The 20240-nt window shown below is 43.8% G+C and overlaps 1 protein-coding gene across 3 annotated transcripts; it reads left to right on the forward strand.

The window, feature by feature from the left end:
- The first annotated feature begins 41 nt into the window (after positions 1-41).
- Positions 42-20101, forward strand: rtn1a (reticulon 1a). Of its 3 annotated transcripts, XM_056394047.1 has the most exons (9): positions 42-402; positions 7606-8343; positions 8773-9456; positions 17282-17489; positions 17587-17725; positions 17834-17903; positions 18277-18323; positions 18417-18475; positions 19243-20101. In XM_056394047.1, exons 1-9 carry the CDS (start codon positions 180-182, stop codon positions 19283-19285), a joined length of 2211 nt encoding a protein of 736 aa, XP_056250022.1. In that variant the 5' UTR covers positions 42-179; the 3' UTR covers positions 19286-20101. The 3 variants fall into 3 exon arrangements, with proteins under 3 accessions (XP_056250022.1, XP_056250023.1, XP_056250024.1); XM_056394048.1 differs by lacking the exons at positions 42-402; positions 7606-8343; positions 8773-9456 and adding an exon at positions 11839-12185; XM_056394049.1 differs by lacking the exons at positions 42-402; positions 7606-8343; positions 8773-9456 and adding an exon at positions 15327-15472.
- Positions 20102-20240: the final 139 nt, after the last annotated feature.

Here is a 20240-nt window from a genome sequence, read left to right on the forward strand (position 1 = left end):
CTCATCTGTGGCGTCTACAAACCCTAGGTTCAGTTGACAGACGCCAGCCAGGAGCTGCATTGTTGTGTGTTTGTCTCCGTCAACCATCCTTGCGCAGTCCAGCATACGGTATACGGTAGTGGAGGAGAAGAAGAAGCTTAGCAGCGAGTATATCTTTTGTCCGACAACAGCAAAAAAGCATGTCTGCTCAGCCCGGTGAGGAGCTAGGCTCGGAAGGGAAGTGGTTTGGGGATGACTATGAGAGGAACGGCCTGTGTGGGAACACACCGACCCGGTTCGACGAGCTACGTGAAGAATTAAAGCCGAGAGGCAACGAGGCGGCGGACGACCTGGATCAACAATTTCATCCTTTTCAGGACTACGGGAAAGGGCCTCCCGTTGCTATGGAAACTGCATCCACAGGTAAAGCGGGCGCTTTTCGCAGTTAAGTCTCATTATTTACCCATTTATTGTGTTTCAATCACATTAGGTTTAATTCCAGCTATTAACAAGTCCACACAATTACATACTAATTTAGGTGCAAACACAGCCTGAGAGAAGCAGCCGAGTGCATTTGTCACAGATTTAGCGTAACGACAGACGACCTGTGTGGCAGTTGAGTTCAAACTTCTGGGTTTGAAAACACAAAGATGCAAGTGAGTAACTTCCGTAGGATGACAGTGAACAAGCTGTCACAACAATCACGCTAAAGGGAATAATGTTAGACATCTTCAAACTGAATTCATTCGGACTTGGTTTACAGGTTTAGCCTTTGACGAAACATCAGATATTATCCACTGTTTTCCCACTAGTCTACACTGTTCTCTGGTTGATGAGATTGGGATGGATGGTTCAGATGAGATGCAGCATGCAATAACAAATAGCCTGCTGAACTTTCAATGGCCTGTGAGCAGCTCCCACATGCAGGCCTATTTCTATAATAAATACCTGCATATTTGATATGATGGGTTGGAGTGATGATAAATAGATTACAGGCCTAAGCCCAGTAGCGTTCATAGCCAGTGACTGGATAAAAAAATAACTTAATCCTACAGTTTGTCAATAGAGACACAATTCACCAAAAGATTTTTATTAGTCCTGAAGTAAGAGGTAGTATGTATCTTGTAGGATTTCCTGCATCCCTGTGTTGGCATTGGTGATGATATTTTAACATTATTGGAGGCTGTGTTTTTGTGGGGACATCATGCAGACCTCAGTTCTAAGTCCGTCACTCTCCTCAGCACAGCTCGGCTCATGCAGCTATTTTTAATCCTGAAGAAACAGGGCTCACTATTCGCTTGGCGAGCAAAACTAGAGCCTTGCACTTTCATTCACGAATTCACTGAAAAATTCATGAGATAATGTTTGAAAAAAAAAAAAAATTGCCGCCTAGTTTCCTCTGTTTGCTGCTCAGGCCTTTCTTATTTCGCTGGCGACTGCTGGTCCAAAACATAAAAAGAAAACATCTTCTTTTGTTATGTACAAGAGCATTATTGAATACATAAATTGGCCTAATCCGTTGTGAAACTGAATTTGGAATAAAAGCAAAACTTAAAAATCCAAAGCTAAAAGTGTTGCAATTGGAAAAAAAAGATATTGCAAAATAAACATAATCTGTGAAAGCTAAAAAATGATCCTCTTGAAGCAGAGTGTATGTGACATGATGAACTGGCTAGTTAGTATTTTACTGCACTCTTTCGAAAAGTAAACAAACCGCATGGTCTACAATAGTGTGCCAGACAAGCTCAGACTTGTGTAGGTGCACACAGACAAACCCGCACACACAGACTTTGTTTTGATTCCTAAAAGAGGAAAGAATAGCTGCCTCTTATTGCCTTGAGTCTGGCTGAGCCGTGTCCATACCAGTGAAACAAATCACTCTATGTTCTTAGTGGGAACAGTGCAGATCTCATCACATCTATAGTTCCAGAGTGGACATTCTCCTATTGACCAGTCATGTTACAGTCTTTTCTGATCTTTGTCAAACACATTCACTCTCATTAATCCCATCTGTAACACACTATCCTTCTCTGTTTTGCTGGTGGATAATCATAAAATGTTTATGAACTTTTTAAGACGAGAAAAGAAGTTTGGGCTTTGAGCAGTAGGAACAGTGAAACAGAATCTCCTCAAGATGTCTAGAATTGCCTTTCTAAGTAATTGATCGGTGCCTGTCCTAAATCTTGTTCACAACAGGGATCTACCCACAGGACCCCGATAATGCTGATTTCAGCTGTATTAAATTACCACAGGGCAGAACCTTAGTCTCAAATCACAGACAGCACAGTGCAGTAGAGCCTCTTTATTTTCAAAAGTTTCCCATCATCCTGTGAAGGTTTCAAGAAGCAGATTTCTACATCATGACCTGGTCTGATGTGCTGTGAAAACCCCACAGTCGAGTTTGTTTTTAGCAGATGGTGTGTCTAATAGCCCTCCCCTGCTTTCTGGCATAGATGAAAACAACTAAGTGCATGCTGTACCAAAACAGTGACACCGCATTTTGACATCCTTCTTTTTTCTCAAACAGGCTCTTTATAACTCATACTGCATTATAATGGTCACTTCATCTTGTCCTGACAAAGTGCATCAGTCATGAGAAACGTGTACCCACAGTCCAGTGCCTGATAGGTGAATTCGACCCGTGTCTTTCTCCATTTCACCATATCATCAGTGACAAGGATGAGACAGCATGTCTGGCTGGGTCTTTTCCATATCTTTCAGATAGAGAAAGCACTTAGTGGACTCCACTGGACTGCATAAGCCACAGTGCATTTGTGCCTTTAGCTGGTGAGAGCTCTGCTCCTGTTCCCAGGGGGCCAAGCAGTGCTAGGTCTTTTCAGACTGGATGATAAAGATGCGAGATAATGCAGTGGAGAGGGGTGGGGGGGTGGGGGGGCAGCTTAATGGCGAGAGAGGCGAGGTTGTGATGAGAAGGCCGATAGTTCAAATGGCCAGACAGTCAGGGAAAAACTGGAAATACAAAGACATACTTTTAGTTCAGTGTCTTCCTCTGACAAAGGCACTCAGATGTCAGTGGTCAGCAGAGCAGCTCCCAGGGGTGAGCCAGTGTCTGCATTGTGGTTAAAAATGTGTTGTCCAGCATCTTACATATTTAAATACTGCTTAAAGTGTGTACAATATATATTAATGTGTCTTGTTTCCAGAATGGTTCAGGCTGAAGTGCTCATTTTATGTGCCACCTGCCAGGTTTACAATCTCATTCATCTTCATCTGTCTTCAGGACCAATTAGCTAATGCTAAGGGATAAAAGATAAAAGCTGAGCCCAAAAGGCTCCACTGTAGGGGACAATAACAACGCATTACTGCTATCATTATATCATCCAGTCATAATTTCACGTGTCCTTTGATCCCCTGTGTGCATCCTAAAGACAATTACAAGGCTGCATGTGAAATATGATGCTCTGATCATTGCCTCAGTCCAGCTCTCTAGCCTATGGACATGAGTAATCCCTTAGCAGAGTATTGCGAAACTGCTCATGGGATTAGAGCTACTATCAGCAAAGGCACTCACAAACAGAGTAGTCCAGCTACATTTTTTGTGTGTAGGTTATTGTAGCCTACGCATGCACGCCCTCCTGCCTGCGTCTGTACTCTTTAATCCCAAATTCTGTCTGCACAATGAAAGTGAAATGCCAGTCCAAAGTCACACTAAATTGACAGCTTTGACCCAAAGCAGACAGCTTGCAGACACTCAGTCTGGATCCTCCCACATCCTCTCCATTCATCCATAAATCTCTACCCATGCAAGAAAAATACGATCAATACAGTGAAAGACAGGTACTGTACGTACCACGGCTTCAGAATTTGAATGGGGACAGATTAGCTTTTATTTAAACGGTCTCTAGATTGATTTATCTTTGACAAAAGCCGCTGCAACAACAACATTTGTCCTACGTGGCCTTCAGTGATTTTTTAAGAATGGTGGGTACACTGACGATTCTTACAGTAATTGTACGTCCTCATTGTCTTGGATCAATGCAGCTCAGAGCAGTTGAGTACAGCTGTTCTCCTATCGATCCCTGCTAGTAGTTTTGTTGAACCTCAGCTGTCAGTATAGACTGTCTTTGTCCATTTTCCTCTTCTTTACTGACATTAAAATGGGATAGTTAGTGACTTGTATTCAAGTATTTGTTGAACCAAGGATATTGTAATCGATACATGATGAACATAAACGTTATAACCAAAGCTTTTAAAGACCATTAAGACTCGGAGTGGGTCTGCAGTTAAACTGTGACCAACAAGTAAAGGACTTAATATAAGAATTGAATATTAACACCGGCCAGGGGAATAATAATGGTTCAGTTATGTTGTACAGATTAATAATAAACAGCAAATACTTAAGTTAATACATAAGTTATTCATGAAATTAGTTTTACTGTTAGTGTGTGTCAATTTGATTACTTAGAATGTGATTTGCATATATTATATTGCATATATTGGGATGACAATATATTGCAAATACAGGTCCAAAAGTCTGAGACCAATTTCCCATTCACTTGAATGGGAAAGTGTAAAGCACCTACAAATCCAGCAAATTTCACACTGAAATGCAACAATACAGAAGTAGTAGCATATAACAATGTGAAAATTGCGATAGTTGGTGGGTTATGTTTTATTCCTGTATGTCTCAACCTAAAATTAAAAAAATTTAACACAACTTCTGGCAATATTTATAGAAAACCAAAAGAGAAAAAAACAGTAACAGCATAATATGTATTTTCATATACTTACAAATAACATATTTATGTAAAAATGTTCAAATAAATTGTATACCAAATAACAAAGAAAATGTTACAAACCTAATGTTTATCCTGATAAAAATCAATTTCTGTTTTTGTCTTTCTAAACAAAGTATTGCGCAGCTCCCAGTAGAAAAGACAAATCGTTCCTTAAATAATAAAGCTACAGCATATTCTTTAACGTCAAAAGCACAGATGGCTTTGAAAGAAGAGCTCAGCGAGCATCTTGATGGATTGGTTTCCACAAGGTCATGGAGTGAAAGAGTACTCTTGAAAGGTAACACCACAGTGGAGAGGGTCATGGATGGAGTAATGGAATAGCTACAGTGCTGTAGATTCACAGATGTTTAAGAAGTACAGCTGAGATACCACTGGGATGAATGATGACCTGTTATTGAACAACACAGACTGAAAATGATTGTTCCTTTCAAAGTCAGTGCAGCCTGTTGTTGTAATGGGGTGTGGAACCGGCAGCATCTCACATTAGTTTGTTCATTTTATTCCCCATTGAAAAACTGCAGTGGATCAGTAAATGTCTTCAAGGGGGAAACAACATACAGCAACATACAGCTCAGTAAACCCTTGGTTTCAAAGTGGCAATATATTCATTTTGCAACTCTTTGATATTGTCTGCGCTCACATGTTTTTGTCTGTAGTCTGGTAATTAGGAGCCCATGCCTTGGCATAGCACAGATTGTCAGGCTGCATTAGTATCGGCGCTGCACTGGCTGTACAGAGGACAACAAAAGGACCGCTCCTTCTCAGCACATCCACCAGGATTTATTTATTTAACTGCACCATACTTTCAATGACATGATTATGTTGTGTGGCTCCAGTGTGAGCAGAAAATTCCTCTGTTGTCACGTCCAATCCCATCTGAGCGCAGCAAAGCATTTGCTTCAGCCCAGCGGGTCTTTTTTCCCAGCATCTGGGTGCTACGCCATATCAGCAGATTCAGAATGGCCTCAGTTTCAACACACCAACTTTGTCAAGTACTGTATCTGCTCAGAGCAGCTTCCCTCGTGGCTGTTAAAGACAAGCATCCAGCTTCTTAATTGTTGCAGATGAATTATGCAACTGCTGGTGAGTTCATCTGTGTTGTTACGTAGAATGGGTTGATAAAGAGAGAGAGGGGGTGTGTTGCCAGAGATCAACTCTCTTCACAGTTTTTAGTGGCTCTAAGTGCTTCCCACATCTGCGCAGTAGGTATTTGTCCCGTGAATCAGTGAGTGTTAGATTATGATGGTGTTGCCAGGGTGATGGCTGATGGTAGTACACTAAGAGGATTATACCTCGTTTGCTTCAGTAGTACATCAAGGGCATTCATGTCACTGAATTGAACTTGGCTCAACAGCTATGCCCATCTATTTTGCATACTGCTTGGATCCATAGGCAGTTGGGGTTTTGATCTACAATGCATTTTAGCCTATTAGCCTCTATGTCATGTCACCCCTCCTCCTATGTCCCAGCATGGGTGTGTAGTGTTTATGCCATTGTACTGCGGTATGATGTATTGTTAATGACAGAGGGTGCAGCAGTAGGAGGGATAGCACAAGGAAAGGGTGGTGGGGCCTTTTAGAGGAAGCGAAGGGAGGGACGGGACGTCCTGACCTGTTGGGTCTTCTGTCAGTCAGTCTGCATCTTCCATCGCTAACCCTAAGGCTGCTATTTTAAATCTTCCCCCCTTATCCAGCCCAGCAGCTGGACTCAGTCTATTTATAGCACCACCGCTGCCCTGGGAGAAGCACGGCTACAGAACAGGAGGAGGAGCTCAGATTGTGGAAGTGTAAACTCTGACTTGTACACAGCACAACAGAAATCAGATCTCATCTAGCATGTATTTTTGTATGGGAGCTATGCTTATTGTTGTTTATGGCCGTGTGTGTTTGTTGGGGAAGTTGAAAGACTTCAAAGACTGGAAGTTGGACATAAAGTCAACAAATCTGAATACTTTGCTCGACCTTGACTTTTGACCTGATGGTTTAAAATAACATTCCTATCACATCCGTGTCTTCCTGTTTTGCAAGTCATATGTAATATGAGCATCCTTAACGTTTCTCTGCAGCACTGTAACAAATTATTCAGTGAGATGTTGAGTGATATTTCACAGCAGAGCCCACACAAGCTCACACACAGCTTAACACCAACGTTGTCTGTCCAATTTATAAATGCACTTTAAAACACCATTAACACTGCAACTGGCTGACTGTAATTACTATTATTTTAGTTTTGTGTGTGTGTTGAATACCAGCATGCCGTTAGCATGCAGTGTTATAAAATATTTATTTTATACATTTATCATTGAACAGTTTTGTCAGCCTAGCCTAGCCGAGTTTAATCCATTTCGGTTTTGGAGAGCCTAGATGGCCACTTGCACATAAAATATGTTCTTTACGTACGTTACGTATTTGTGTAAGTATGTGTTCATTTTCATGACAGTGTAATTTGTCAGGGGAGGTGCAGGATTAGTGATTACAGAGCAGAGATGTGACTACAGACAGTCCTTTGCTTGCATGATTTAGAACAGACTCTGGTTGTGGCACTGTGGTTTTTAGGGTCTGAACAATCCCCCTTTGTCCCAAACCGGGTACAAGTACCCTCTGTTACTGCTGCCTCACTGAGCTGCACAGCCGTGCACCCAGTCTGACTGTGCTGCTCTCACAGTGCCACAACCCCTCTCCCTGCCAGCAGCACTAGCTCAAGCATAGCCTTGTTTAACTGGATGTTTTCATTAATCAAACTGCTCAGGCACAGGCTGATTTGATTTGATCGTGTGACACAGAGTGTTGCCGTCCTTCCTCATCAGTTTTGTGTGCATCTGTCCTCGCTAAGTTTCACATCTTTCTCTCTCTGTCGGTCTTTGTAGATGACCCCATGTCTGGCCTATTCAGGAAGCCTATGAATGATGACGGTGATGTGTACACTTCCCTGCTGTCCAATCAGAGCTTCACATCGAGCCGGGAAGCCTCCTACTTGTCAGAAGATATGAAGCCCTCCAAGTCCTCCACTGGCTCGTCTGCCCTGGACGACTTCTCTAGCGAAACCTACAGCTTCAGCTCCAACACCAAGATGACTTCTGACCTGCTGGATGACATGCCAAAATCTCTGCTGGGCTCGGATAAGACAGAATCCTACAACTACATGGACATCAGCCACGGGGATGAGCGCCACGATCAGCACCAGGGGGCTCAGCACAGCCTGGTGGACACAAGTTCGGCTGGTCATGACTTGCTGGGGAGCTACATAGACAAGAGCCCCGGAAGAGATGAGGAGGATGAGGAGGAAGAGGAGGAAGAGAACCTAGGTCCAGCACTGGGCTCCCACTCATTCCCCTATGTGGAGGAACCCTCTGATGAAGAGCTGTCAGACTACCGCTCCTACCGAAACCTGGGTGGCACCCCGCAAACAGCCAGCCCAGTGAAGATCACCTTGACCGAGTCCCAGCCGCCAGCTGCCAAGACAGAGCCGCAGCAACAACCCCCTCCAGTCAGTGTGTCTGAGCGTGAAAACGTCCTGAGTGTGGGCTTGCAAGGGGTTCCTACTGTGACGCTATCAGAGCCAGAGGATGACAGCCCTGCTTCCACTCCCAATGCTTCACCAACACGTAGGCACAGCACACACACACACACACACACACACACACACACACACACACACACACACACACACACACACACACACACACACACACATACACAGACACCAGTCACGTGGTCAGATATAGAAGCAGACGGTATGTATAAAATCTTCCATACAGTTATGCAACAATAACTATTTGTTTGTTAACATTAGCTAACATTAGCCACCACATACTACTGGTCAGTAAGGTAAGGTTGTAACAGGAAAACACATAAGTGTACTGAAATGAGCAAGGATGAAGTCAACTTTTTTAGTAAGAGGAGGATTGTGGTATTTCTTCTTTCAAAAGTCACATAGTCTATCATTAAGTTATATGTGCAAATACTGTATGTCTGGATTTGTAATGTGAATGAACTCTAACGTCCACATTTTTCTGCTTTTCTTTTGTGAGCAGAAAAAGAATTCCCTTCCCATGACATGTTCAAAGCTGACGCAGTGAAGCCTGCAGCTTCCAAAAGTCCAAGTGTAAAGGCCGGCAGCAGGGAGCACGATGGCAGCAGTGCAGAGTCTGGAGACTCAGAGATTGAGCTGGTGTCTGAGGAGCCTTCCAAGGCCAGTAGCAACCCATTTGACCAGCTGCCTAAAAGCAAAGGCGCTTTTAGCCAGCCTAACAACCCCTTTGACAATCCCCCAGTCGCCAAGGGTGGTTTTGGCCTGGCTGGCAACCACGCTCCACCCACAGCCTACAGCATTCTGAGGGAAGAGAGAGAGGCAGAGCTTGACAGTGATCTCTTCATTGAGTCTGCATCAGAAGAGAGCCCAAAGAGAGAGCAGGGCATCAGTGGCCCAAAACAGGGAGTCAGCCCTCCCTCTCCCCTGGTTCCCAGCGTCGTCCCTCCCCGCAGTACGGCCGAGGCGGTGCCGGCCGAGACCCTGATCACAGAAAAGGTCAAGACACCAGTGAAAACAGAGGAGGATCGCCCCAACAAGCCCAAGCCCCCCACTGCCGCCGTGCCCCCAGAGGTGCGATTGGAGAAGCCCCCTCAGGACGACATGCACAAGCACACCAATGAGGGCAAAGCAGACCTAGGAAAACCGGCAACGTCAATGTTTCTGGAGGGCTTTAACAAACAGAAAGGTTAGTCCTATAAATCCTGGCTTTCTCTTGGTGTTTTCTAAGGGACACATATCTCCCTTCTGCACAAAAATTTTAAAATATTATAAGATAAATATTTATAAGATTTCACAAAACATATCTGTAATCTGTTTATTGCAGCTGTGGTTTCACTTTGGCCGATAAACTACTATCATGAGTACTGGCTTTCCAGAAATAGTGTGGCCAGCTTGTGGAACAGGTAGTGTCTCTGTTGTGTCTGCTGATGTGTCTTCATGCCCAAATGAAACCGTGTTTTTGTTTGAAACCTTACCCATCATATTTAGGGATAAAAAAAAAACTTTGGTGATCACCGACAGCATATTTCTAATCAAATTACTAACGCACTACTTGTGTTTGTTTACCTCCTGGTAGCTACCTGCGTGGTGTGCTGTTGCACTGTTTTGTTGACAAGGCTGGGAAAGTAAAAAGGAGTGCTGGGAGAGATGGGATGTTCCACTGTTGAGTGTGCCAAGGGGTGGGAAGTGCTTGTGTTGTGCTTTCTTGAGGTCTGCTTCCCCCTGGTGGTATGTTTGAGAAACAATTGGAGTGAGGACACACTGAGTCACATTTATGGCAATGAATAATGATTGGAACTCAAAAGGTATACCGTCTACCCTTTACTGTAATGTAAATATCTCTCTCTGCTTTCAGTGAACAACAGCACCAACTATAAAATTGCAAATATTGAGGGGAAAAAAATTCTCAGCATCTTGACAGTATCTAGCTTCTTATATCACTGTAACAGCCTGATTAGATAAGACAGGCAAGCCAGTTGCAGTCAGCGCGAGTTAATGCAGCCTAAGCTAGTAGCTATTGGCTGCTCTCTATGTCCTTGTACACAGTGGGTTTACATAATCTTATGATGTCAAAACTGGGGCATACTCCTACTTAGGGGCTTTGAAGGCAACCTCTTAAATTTTACAAAAAGCCACTGCTAAAGAAATTAATGAATGAATGTTGTTGTTTACAATGGCTCCTCTGTGGCCTTCAAAGACAGGTGCATATGTTTCCCAAAATTTCCTCTGTGTGCTACTGATGCATTCTGGTTGAACAGAATGTGATTATTGAGCCAGATGTGTCGTTATAAATGTGAATTGTACAGCCTTATAGTTTGCCCTATAGTAACTGTGGTACTAATTGACAAGACTCCTCTTGTTTTGTTTACTCAGACTGGAAGAAGGTTCTGGAAATGCTAAAAAGCAGGTCATGTGTTTTTTCTCCACCACTAGAGGGCACAACACACCTTTGTCATTGCTGCTCTGATGAAGATGAACAGATATTGTTTTCATCAGTCAGTGCACTTCCATACCAGTTGCCATAGCAACAGTGATGGGAGAGCATGTTCAGTCTGGTTCAGAGAAATCTGTTTTTTTTTCTTTCCTCTTGGTTGGTATTGGCAATTCTGTCAAGTCTGCGGTGAGCAGAAGGTGTTAGGTGTGGCGGTCTGCAGGGGGGGAGGACAGAGACGACAAGACTAATGGATTTGATAGGTTTGAAAGATGACGTTAGCTCCAATCTATAAAGGAATTGTTGTCTGCTCAGTGCTGACACCACAGTGACTGTGCCGTTTCTTTTGCAGTTAGCTTGTAATCGCCATTTATTGCTTTTTCAGTCCCAGTTCTTTTTACAGCTCCATTTGCATTTCAAGTATATTCTAGGGAGGATAACATAAAGCACAAACACATCCTGAAGGCACTAAACAAGGAGCATTGTGCCGTAATCACAGCGTCTCATGTTATGAATTATTAAAGTACCAGCACTTTGCCTCTTCATCTATCAGTAGTCGTAGTGGAAACAGCTATTTGAATCTGTGGCTACAACCTTAAATATTCTTATGTGCAACTCAAGAACAATGGAGCTGGATATATGCCATATTTTTCCATAGCAACATGGTCTCAAGTCAAGCCATATTCAGCTTTCAGAAAACAAAGCTACTGCATCCTGTGTGGTGTGCAACATGACATCATACTTTTGAAAATGCTGTTATTCTGTTTATAGCCATTATTACATATTTCACCAAATATAAATATGGTTCTGTTTACAACACTGGAACAGGCTACAAGAGAAGCCAGAACGCTAATATGACAATGCATCCACGTACTTTGATGTCTCATCAAAGTGTATGTGGGATAACCCTCCCACAACTTGTACCCCCACTAATACTAGTCTGTTCTGAGGCTCTGTTAGAGCTTTTATTGTGAAAGCTAGTGTACCTTTCCTTTCAAGAAAAATGCTTAGCCTCTGACGTTCACCCACATCACTCTTACCCCCCTAGGCTCTTAATCATTGCATGGATGGTTTGCTGCAGCAGCAACTGTGGTGTGGTGTTTACAATTTGACCCCCCCTCCCCCCGCACACACGCACACAGACATACACATACGCACTTTCCCTGCTCTTTCTCTTCTATCCAGCGCTGCTCCACAGCATCAGTCTGTGTGCTCCGCAAGCCGGCAGCACCTTGGAAACCTTTCCTCCCTCCCTCCCTTCCTCCCTCTCTGTCATCTCAGTCTCTCTCCCGCATCCTTTTTGACCATTCATGCCTTTCTGGGATGAGTGAGTGAGTCGGTGCTACCGAAGAGGGAGACAAAGAAGAAAACGGAGACCATAAAGAGAAAGAAAGAGAGAGCAGGGACATAACTGATCACCAGCATGCAGGCCACTGCAGACGTGACCAAGAAGGAAAGCTCCTGGAGCAGCTGGAAGGGCCAGGGTACTGATGTGTTTACTGTCTTGATGTTGCTCATCAATTGTCTGTTTTGTGTGGCTGTGAGAGACGGACTGTTACCTTTGCATGTAGGTTAAATATTCATGAAACTATAGGTGTGGAGTCTTGAATGCACGTATGTGTGTGTGCTTTTCATGCATACATTTGTCATCTAATTATATTTGTCAAGCGTTGAGGAATCAAATAGCACTGTTTACCTGCACCCCTCCATTCACATGGACACGCCCTGATGACAGATCCTTTCTGCTGCATGTGTGTGTCTGGAAAAAAAACAAAGAGGAAAGGGGGTGAGAGACGCTGGTGGGTATTTTAGACAATAAGTTTATACACACCAGCATGCTGAGAGCCATCTGTTTTGGGTGCATGTTAATATGGATGCCAGTGTTGTGGACTAAGGCGTGTCATTGTTATCACCCTCCCCACTTTGCGACCGTGCAACGGAGCTGGTTTTATATGGCGTATGCTCTGTTTTTGTGTAATGAGGCAGTCGGAGCATCCGGACGGCACTGACAGACTGTCTCCATGGTAACCAGGGCACACCCATCCTGATTACATCAGCCCTATCTCCTCGGCTGCCATGGCGCCTTGCAGAGACTGGGCCAGATCAGAATATCCTCCGTCTGTCTGTTTCCATAGCATGCAGGGCTCGTGGAAGGGGCCAAGAGAGAAAATGGCGCCCCTTCCTGCACACTGGTTATGGCTTATTGTCTGGCATCTTTTTAGGTTTGTTTAAGAACTAGGAATGAAATAGCATGATCCACTTATTGTATCCCAAGACCGTAACAGTAACTGATTGTGGGTGTACAGCTTTGTAAAAATGCCTCAATAACAATCCAGCATTTGTCATTATTCTGCTGAGTCATTATCCATTTAATTTGGGCTAAATGAGTGTTGACACTGTGTAACATGATAGCCTATCTGATGGGATCTGTCCACAACATTAGGAACGCATCAGATTAATCTGAGACAGTCAGCACAGCAAAGGATGACATTGGGTAGATTCCATCTTGAAAGCCTGTGTACCACCTTGAAGCTATAGGCATTTTTGTTTAGTCATTCTGACTGCACATGCAGATCACTGACTCACTGTCACCGAACCACTCAGGAATTATCAACAATGATGCAGACATTTCCAAAAGTGAGTCATGCATGTATGATTTATTTTAAATAAATCACACTGACGGGGCTCAGTATGACACATGCATGCTATAGGTCAAACATCTACTCTCTACTTCGTTTATCAATCAAGTAAAGTTAAGGTCATAAAAACATGTCATAAAGCGTCCACATAGGTAATTAGACAAAAAACTGCCATTTTGCTTTGTAAATATTGTATGGCAGTTACATGGCAGAAGTGTGTCTTTGACAGTCAAACTTTGGGATAGTTCAGAAAGAAAGGAATAGTAATAGTAATTTAACTTAACAGTATGAGTTACCCACTGCTAGAGATAGATGCATGCATAGAGCTATTCTAATGAGTTCAGTGATATAGGAGAGAATCAGGCATTGGAAATATACCAGGGATGGTTGAATGGTGGACATTTGAAAGTTTTTAGTGCTGTTGGTTTTGTAACTAGCGCTATTTGCTGCTATTTCATTTTTGTTATTTGCTGAGACATCTCTGTTTAGCAAATCTAACAAATGTTCATGCATCAATATCAAGTGAGTAACTTGTGCTATTCTCAGTCAAAAGAAAAAATCCAAACTATTTCTTTAATAATACATTAGATGTTTGTATCCATCATGACAACACCCAGGTCTAAAGTTATCATGGCCAAAGTTTCAGTCACTGCAGCCCAAGTCCTTGAATCTCCGCCGTCAAAGACTGTTGGGAGCAGAAGTGCCTTTGCATGTTTGCCCGCTCTGGCTGATGGCTTGTTTGAGGCCACAAGGATGTCTTCAGTGATTTAATGAGGTCAGGCTAAACTAGTTTCACTACAGAAAAGGGGGAGGGGGAATCGTATTATTGTCACTGGTGCTAATCATTTGCTCTGGTTTTTGCTCAGTGTGTATGTGCTGAATATCAGTCATAAAAACAAACAGGGCTCAACAGGCAACATTTGGACTTGCTCTGTGCTCTGATTCAACATCCCATGTTCAGTATTGTGCATGGGATGGGGATTTAAGTCCTGAGGGCTGAAAAGGCCTGACATAAAACTGTCATTCATTATATTGAGTTTTTGCTATTGTCAAAACTTACTGGATTGTGTATATATTGGGTCATGCCTTATTGTAAATATTAGGCTATGGTTTTAATCAAATGTAAACAATTGAAATTTCATATAGTTTAAACACATTAGATGCATTATTGTTTTGCAAAGTCAGAGATTAGACTCAAATTTGGTCCAATCTAAGCTTGAAATGTAACACTGTGAGTTAACACTTTTAAGCCCTTCATGCACCCTCTTTTTCATTTGTTGACACAGACTTGGAAACTAACAGGCCTTGTGTTAAACCTGCCATTGTCCCTTTGTGCTCCACAATAAAGGGAGTGGCTGCCTTCATGTGTGTAGAGACACATTATGTGTCGCCGATTCCCCAGATTCAGAGCAAATGAATCTCTCTCTGTTCCCAAAGGAACGCTCTTCACCCTCCCTCTTCCTCTTTCAGCCCCTCCCTTCCTCCCTCTCTCCATCTCTCAGTGAGTGGTGGGGAGAAAATGGAGCATGGTAACTATGGTAACTGCATCAGGCAGGTGCTTGGGCAGCTCCTTGCCACCGAAGCATTTTAATGGAGCAGTGGAATATGGCTACAGTCTGTACGGTTGTTTTAGCTTGCAACATACATACACCTTTACAATTTTAGTCCACTCGTCTGTAGCTGCTGGAGTCATATGATGCAATCCTGACACAACTGGAGGACACTGGTTTCAGTTTCCATTTTGATACAATGACTTTTATTTAAGCCGCTGCTTGGCAGTCTTTGTCATGTGTCAGCGCGGGGCTATGCTTAAAAGTCTGAGCATAAAAGGGCTCAGAGAGAGAGAGGGAGAGGGAGAGGGAGAGAGTGTGAGTGTGTGTGTGCCGGATTGCAATGTGGTTCTTTGGCAACCGCACCCCACAGACGTCCCCCCTCCCTTCTACCTTCCTCCTCCCCTCCCTCAGTCAACCCCCCCTCCCCTCCCCTCCCCCCTCTGCTCAGGCGGATGCTGATTTGCTGGTGTGGCTGCGGCCCCTCCCCTCCTGTGCAGGGGGGACTCCCCCTTCAGTGCTCTCCTTTTGTCCGTGGATAAAGCAGCTGCCTCTTTCCCTGTTCAGCCATGGGAGCCGCAGGTCAGTACACGCTTCTACTGCACTAGCTAAAGCTTTCCAGTCTGCGTGCAGTCTATGCAGCACATCTCAAGGCACCGTCGCCTGTTGCCGGTCAACATCTGTCTCTCTCTAGCAGAGCTGTCTGTTGTTGATGCGTCTGTGTGTTGTTACAGCTGCTGTATGTGCTACCTGTACCTGTCTCTGTGTGTGTGAGCATCTCCATTCAAACCAGTAGCCACAGTCAATTTGTCAGTAGTGGCAGGAACAATGGCTTCTGTGGGGAGTGGTGTATGTACAGCAGCTTGGGCACATGGATCCTGATTCCACAGTTTCTGAATGAGTAGTGTATTTGATTTGATATCGGTGGGGCAGACAGGTACTGTAAGTCATTACTGGTTACTGATGAGAGATTACACATGTTGTATTATAGTATAGGAACAGTAAGTGTGTGGCTCGCAGAGATTCACTTGGTCACAATGACTCTTCTTTCGCCACCCAGGTTTAGCCTGCCTTTTTGGCATCCACAGATGCCTTTTAGTGGAGAGTAAAGATGGCCGTCATCACTATGCTGCTCACAGCTCCACGGCTAAAATTAGAGCAGGCAGGCAGGCGGACAGCTCAGAGAGGAAGAGTAAGTCACCCAAGAGACCACAGCAGCAATTCTCTCTCCTTTGCGGGCACAAAACTTTACATTAACGTACCAGTGCTGCTCGCCCCCCTACATGGCATGAAGGATTTCCAGGTGTTGGCACCAACAGACGACTGGTAAATCCTAAGAGCTGCAGTGGTGGGGGTGGCAGCTGGTTCAGCAGAGGTGAAACAAGCAGCCGACAGTTCTCATGGAAACGGGCCCATGTTTTCAGCTGACACAGACGACTGCCAGAGGAGGACCATGTCGGCCGCTGGAGTTGTAATGGTACACTGGGCTAATCCTCAGTTATCACTTCTCTGTCATCTTTGCTAGTGGCTTTGAATTACAGGCTCCACCACTCTAAGAAGACTAGAAATGTTAGAATAGAAGGAAAATGTACGAGTGCCTGCAGGCATGTTGGTGTTATATATTCCAGCTGTTTGTTTCTGAGTGAGTGAGGCAATTCAGAGGAATCATGGTGTTTCACTGCATTAATGAGATACTGCATTGAAACATCGTCATCCTTCATCTCTGACCACAGAACTGCTTGTCTGGCCAGGTCACATTGAACCGTTATCTGTGAACTGCTGATAGTGCGACTGTTTCTGCTGCTGCCTTCACAGAGCTATAGGTCAATCATTAATTCAGCTCTGAGAGCAGCGTGTGCAGGTGTACCCGCAGTGTAATGTACCTGTTTGTATGTATGTTTGTATATGTATGAGACCAGACCAGGTGCTGCTGATGATAAGCACACGTCAGATGGAAACATGACACCTCGAGAATGAGGCAACACAGACTGTGGGACTCGCTCAACAAGTGAGAGTCAGCTATTATCTTCTGCAAAGTTCACGCTATATATAGGGGTAAAGAAACTGAACTGGCGAATCATCACTCAGACACCTTCACCCCACCTTACAGCTCGACAGCTCCATCTAACCTAACGAAAAGCTTGGTTAGGCAACTGGGTTAAAAAAGGCTCACGTGACAGCCAGCAGCTCTCTAAGGACTTTCGGTTGTGAACAGTTTCCAGTTATTTGACCCAAATGTGTGGTGTGTAGCGCTCGGCGGCAGTCTAATCCACTTTGAAAAGGATATGGCCATGGATGCCCAGGCCTGCATGTTAGAGAGCGAGAGGTCAGGTAATGCTGGTTGTGGGTCTTAACCCTGCTTGTCCTTGTTCTGTCCTTCCTCCCCCTCAGCGATTGACCTGCTCTACTGGAGGAATGTGAAGCAGTCTGGGGCCGTGTTCAGCAGCGTGCTTCTGCTCCTCTTCTCCCTGACCCAGTTCAGCGTGGTCAGTGTCGGAGCATACTTAGCCCTGGCAGCCCTCTCTGCCACCATCAGCTTCAGGATCTACAAGTCTGTGCTGCAGGCTGTGCAGAAGACTGATGAGGGACATCCTTTCAAGTAAGTGAAACAGAAGGTTGATGGATGAGATTGTGAATTTCATTCCAAGGTCTGCATGTTTATATCGGTCTTTTCTGTTTCCCTTATTCGTTCCCAGAGCCTACCTGGAGATGGAAATCGCTCTGTCCCAGGACCAGATTAGTAAATATGCTGACAAAGTCCTGCTGTACACCAACACCTGTATGAAGGAGCTCCGCAGGCTGTTCCTCGTCCAAGATCTGGTCGACTCCTTGAAGGTTTGCGCCACACACTCGTACCTTCAAAACAAACCGAAACAATCATGAAAAGATTGTCACAAAAGCTGGTTCATTAGATAAAACATATCATGTCTGTGTGTGTTTCAGTTTGCTGTTCTGATGTGGCTGCTGACCTATGTGGGTGCTCTCTTCAACGGCCTGACACTGCTCATCCTAGGTGAGGTCATCTCGACTCACTACGTCTCCCACTCACTCTGCAACTAGCTTCCAAACACTGCTGTTGACTCACACACACCCCCCAGCATTTCAGACTTGTTAAAGACTTGATAAACACAATACACTTAAAAGAGCTCCATTATATCATGTGTGTCATTAATGAGAAGAACAGCATGTCCTTCTTGCTGTGCATGAGCCACATTTAATTACTGGACATGTCTACTTCACTGCCGTACAGTATCTGTTTACTTTTCCAGTTTACCTTAGATAAGTGCAGTGGTTAGGGGCCATGCTGACACAAATGTGTTCCCGTTTGAACATATTCCCACTGTCAGTCTGAATACTTTAACAGTTCTCTCCCTGTGCGTCTACAGCTGTGGTCTCCATGTTCACCATGCCTGTGGTCTATGAGAAACATCAGGTGGGAATTTGAACTTCATGATTTCTAAAGTCGACCCTGCCTTTGGAAAATGTTGTCCAGTATTTACACCTGACATTTTCTTTCTTTTTTCAGGCACAGATTGATCAATATGTGGGACTAATACGGACCCAGGTCAACTCTGTGGTGGGGAAGTGAGTGTCATTTTGTCATCAAGATCACTTAAGATATATGAACAAATGTAGTTGTGAGCACCAACTTTGAGCAAAGGCCAGGCAAGAGCAAATCAAGCATGGAAACCTTTTTGGGAGTTTTTACTGAGCAGTTTTGACCATAATCTGACAAAATATCTCTGCATCTTAACGTTACAGCACCTGCCTCTCCCTTATTAGTGCTGCTGAGTTGCACTTGTGCAATTAACCCTTAAAGCTCTAGTGGAGCTGCTCAGCGGGCTACAGGTTTGACTGTAGTTGTACTGGGCAGCCTCCAGGTGCTTGTGTGAAACAGGAAAGGTGTGGAGTGGGGTTGCTTTCTAAATCTAGTCTTGTGCCAGCTTTACTCAGGTCACAACCAAATAGATGAAAAAAGCTGCATATGGAAACATGTTGCAGAGTGAAGAGTCAGATCTGCTTTGAAGAAATGGGACTTTTTTTTCACTGAGTGTCTGAAACAGACTTTATATTCACTGGCTCTGTCTTAACCCAGAAAACTCAAGTTTCTAAGTGTCTGAAGGGTCAGATGATGCCAAAACAGCCTGCAGTTTTTGGAATGACCACAGACTTTTCCACTTTTAGTAAAACTTGACTCATTGGTTTTATGGACTCCCATAAAAAGACAGAATACAAAAACAACAGGTGCTTTGCTCCCTGAGAATGAGGCAGAATAGGCGAAAGTTAATCTAGAATAAATATCTTGGTCTTATCTTGGACACGTGGTAATAAAGCTTGTTTTTTCTGCACAGGATCCAGGCTAAGATCCCCGGGGCCAAGAGGAAGGAGGAGTAGACCTGTCTGTCTCACTGGGAAGCTGACAGTCCAGTCCAGCTCAGAGTCAGGCAGCTCGCTCACTGTTGAAGAGCCCGGTCGTCATCTGTGGGGCGTAGTGCTATGTCATTTTGGTGTTCTCTAAAAGCATCCACTGGAGAAGCCTTCACCCTGTCTATAGCAGTCTAAACACTTAACACACAGTCACACATACATAATCTTGTTTCTAGGTAGACAAGTACACAACTCAAAAACAAAAAAAGAAACTGACTTTTTTTGTGTTGCTTATTATAAAGTGCATGAAGTCGAGCCTTGGGTAAATAATATTTGATATCTTTTGTGCAGTTTTTAAAATCACGCTCCATTTTTGCTTTGCAGTGCTTACCACAAACTGTATGGTTCAGCACAAAAAAGCTAAATGCCCACAGACGTGCTCTGCTGCCAATGTTAAATACTGCTTCATGTTTCTGAGTTAGCAGTTGGGGCTTCTCTCAGTATATGTCAATATATATAAATATCAAAAATGATTTCCTTTTGGTGTTTCCAAGCACAAAATAATTTAAAAGTATGCGTCTTAGATGTGGTAATTGTAGGGTTTTTGCTTTTGTATAACCATAAGGAACAATACACACGCTCATGTTTAGGTACTGTTGTACAACTACTATGAAGACAAGGAGTATCTGGTGATATTTAGCTTGTTTGAATAACTGTCCAACTTTGTACTATGTTCAACTATACTCTGTAGTTCTCTAGACCCTGGACTCTTTAACTATTTGCACTTACAGTATGTATTTAATTACAAGAATAAGAAAAATAAATGTACCTTGATGTATAACATCTCCTCAGCCACCTCACTGTTGAGTTCACATTCATAAGACAACTTCAGGTTGGTGAAGATGAGACTGTGTATGACACCACAGCTAAGTTTGAGGTGATAACACTTTGGATGGAAGACTTGGAATTAGCTATAAATAGA

The sequence above is a fragment of the Seriola aureovittata genome, chromosome 13, assembly GCF_021018895.1.
Source record: "Seriola aureovittata isolate HTS-2021-v1 ecotype China chromosome 13, ASM2101889v1, whole genome shotgun sequence".
Lineage (NCBI taxonomy): Eukaryota > Metazoa > Chordata > Actinopteri > Carangiformes > Carangidae > Seriola > Seriola aureovittata.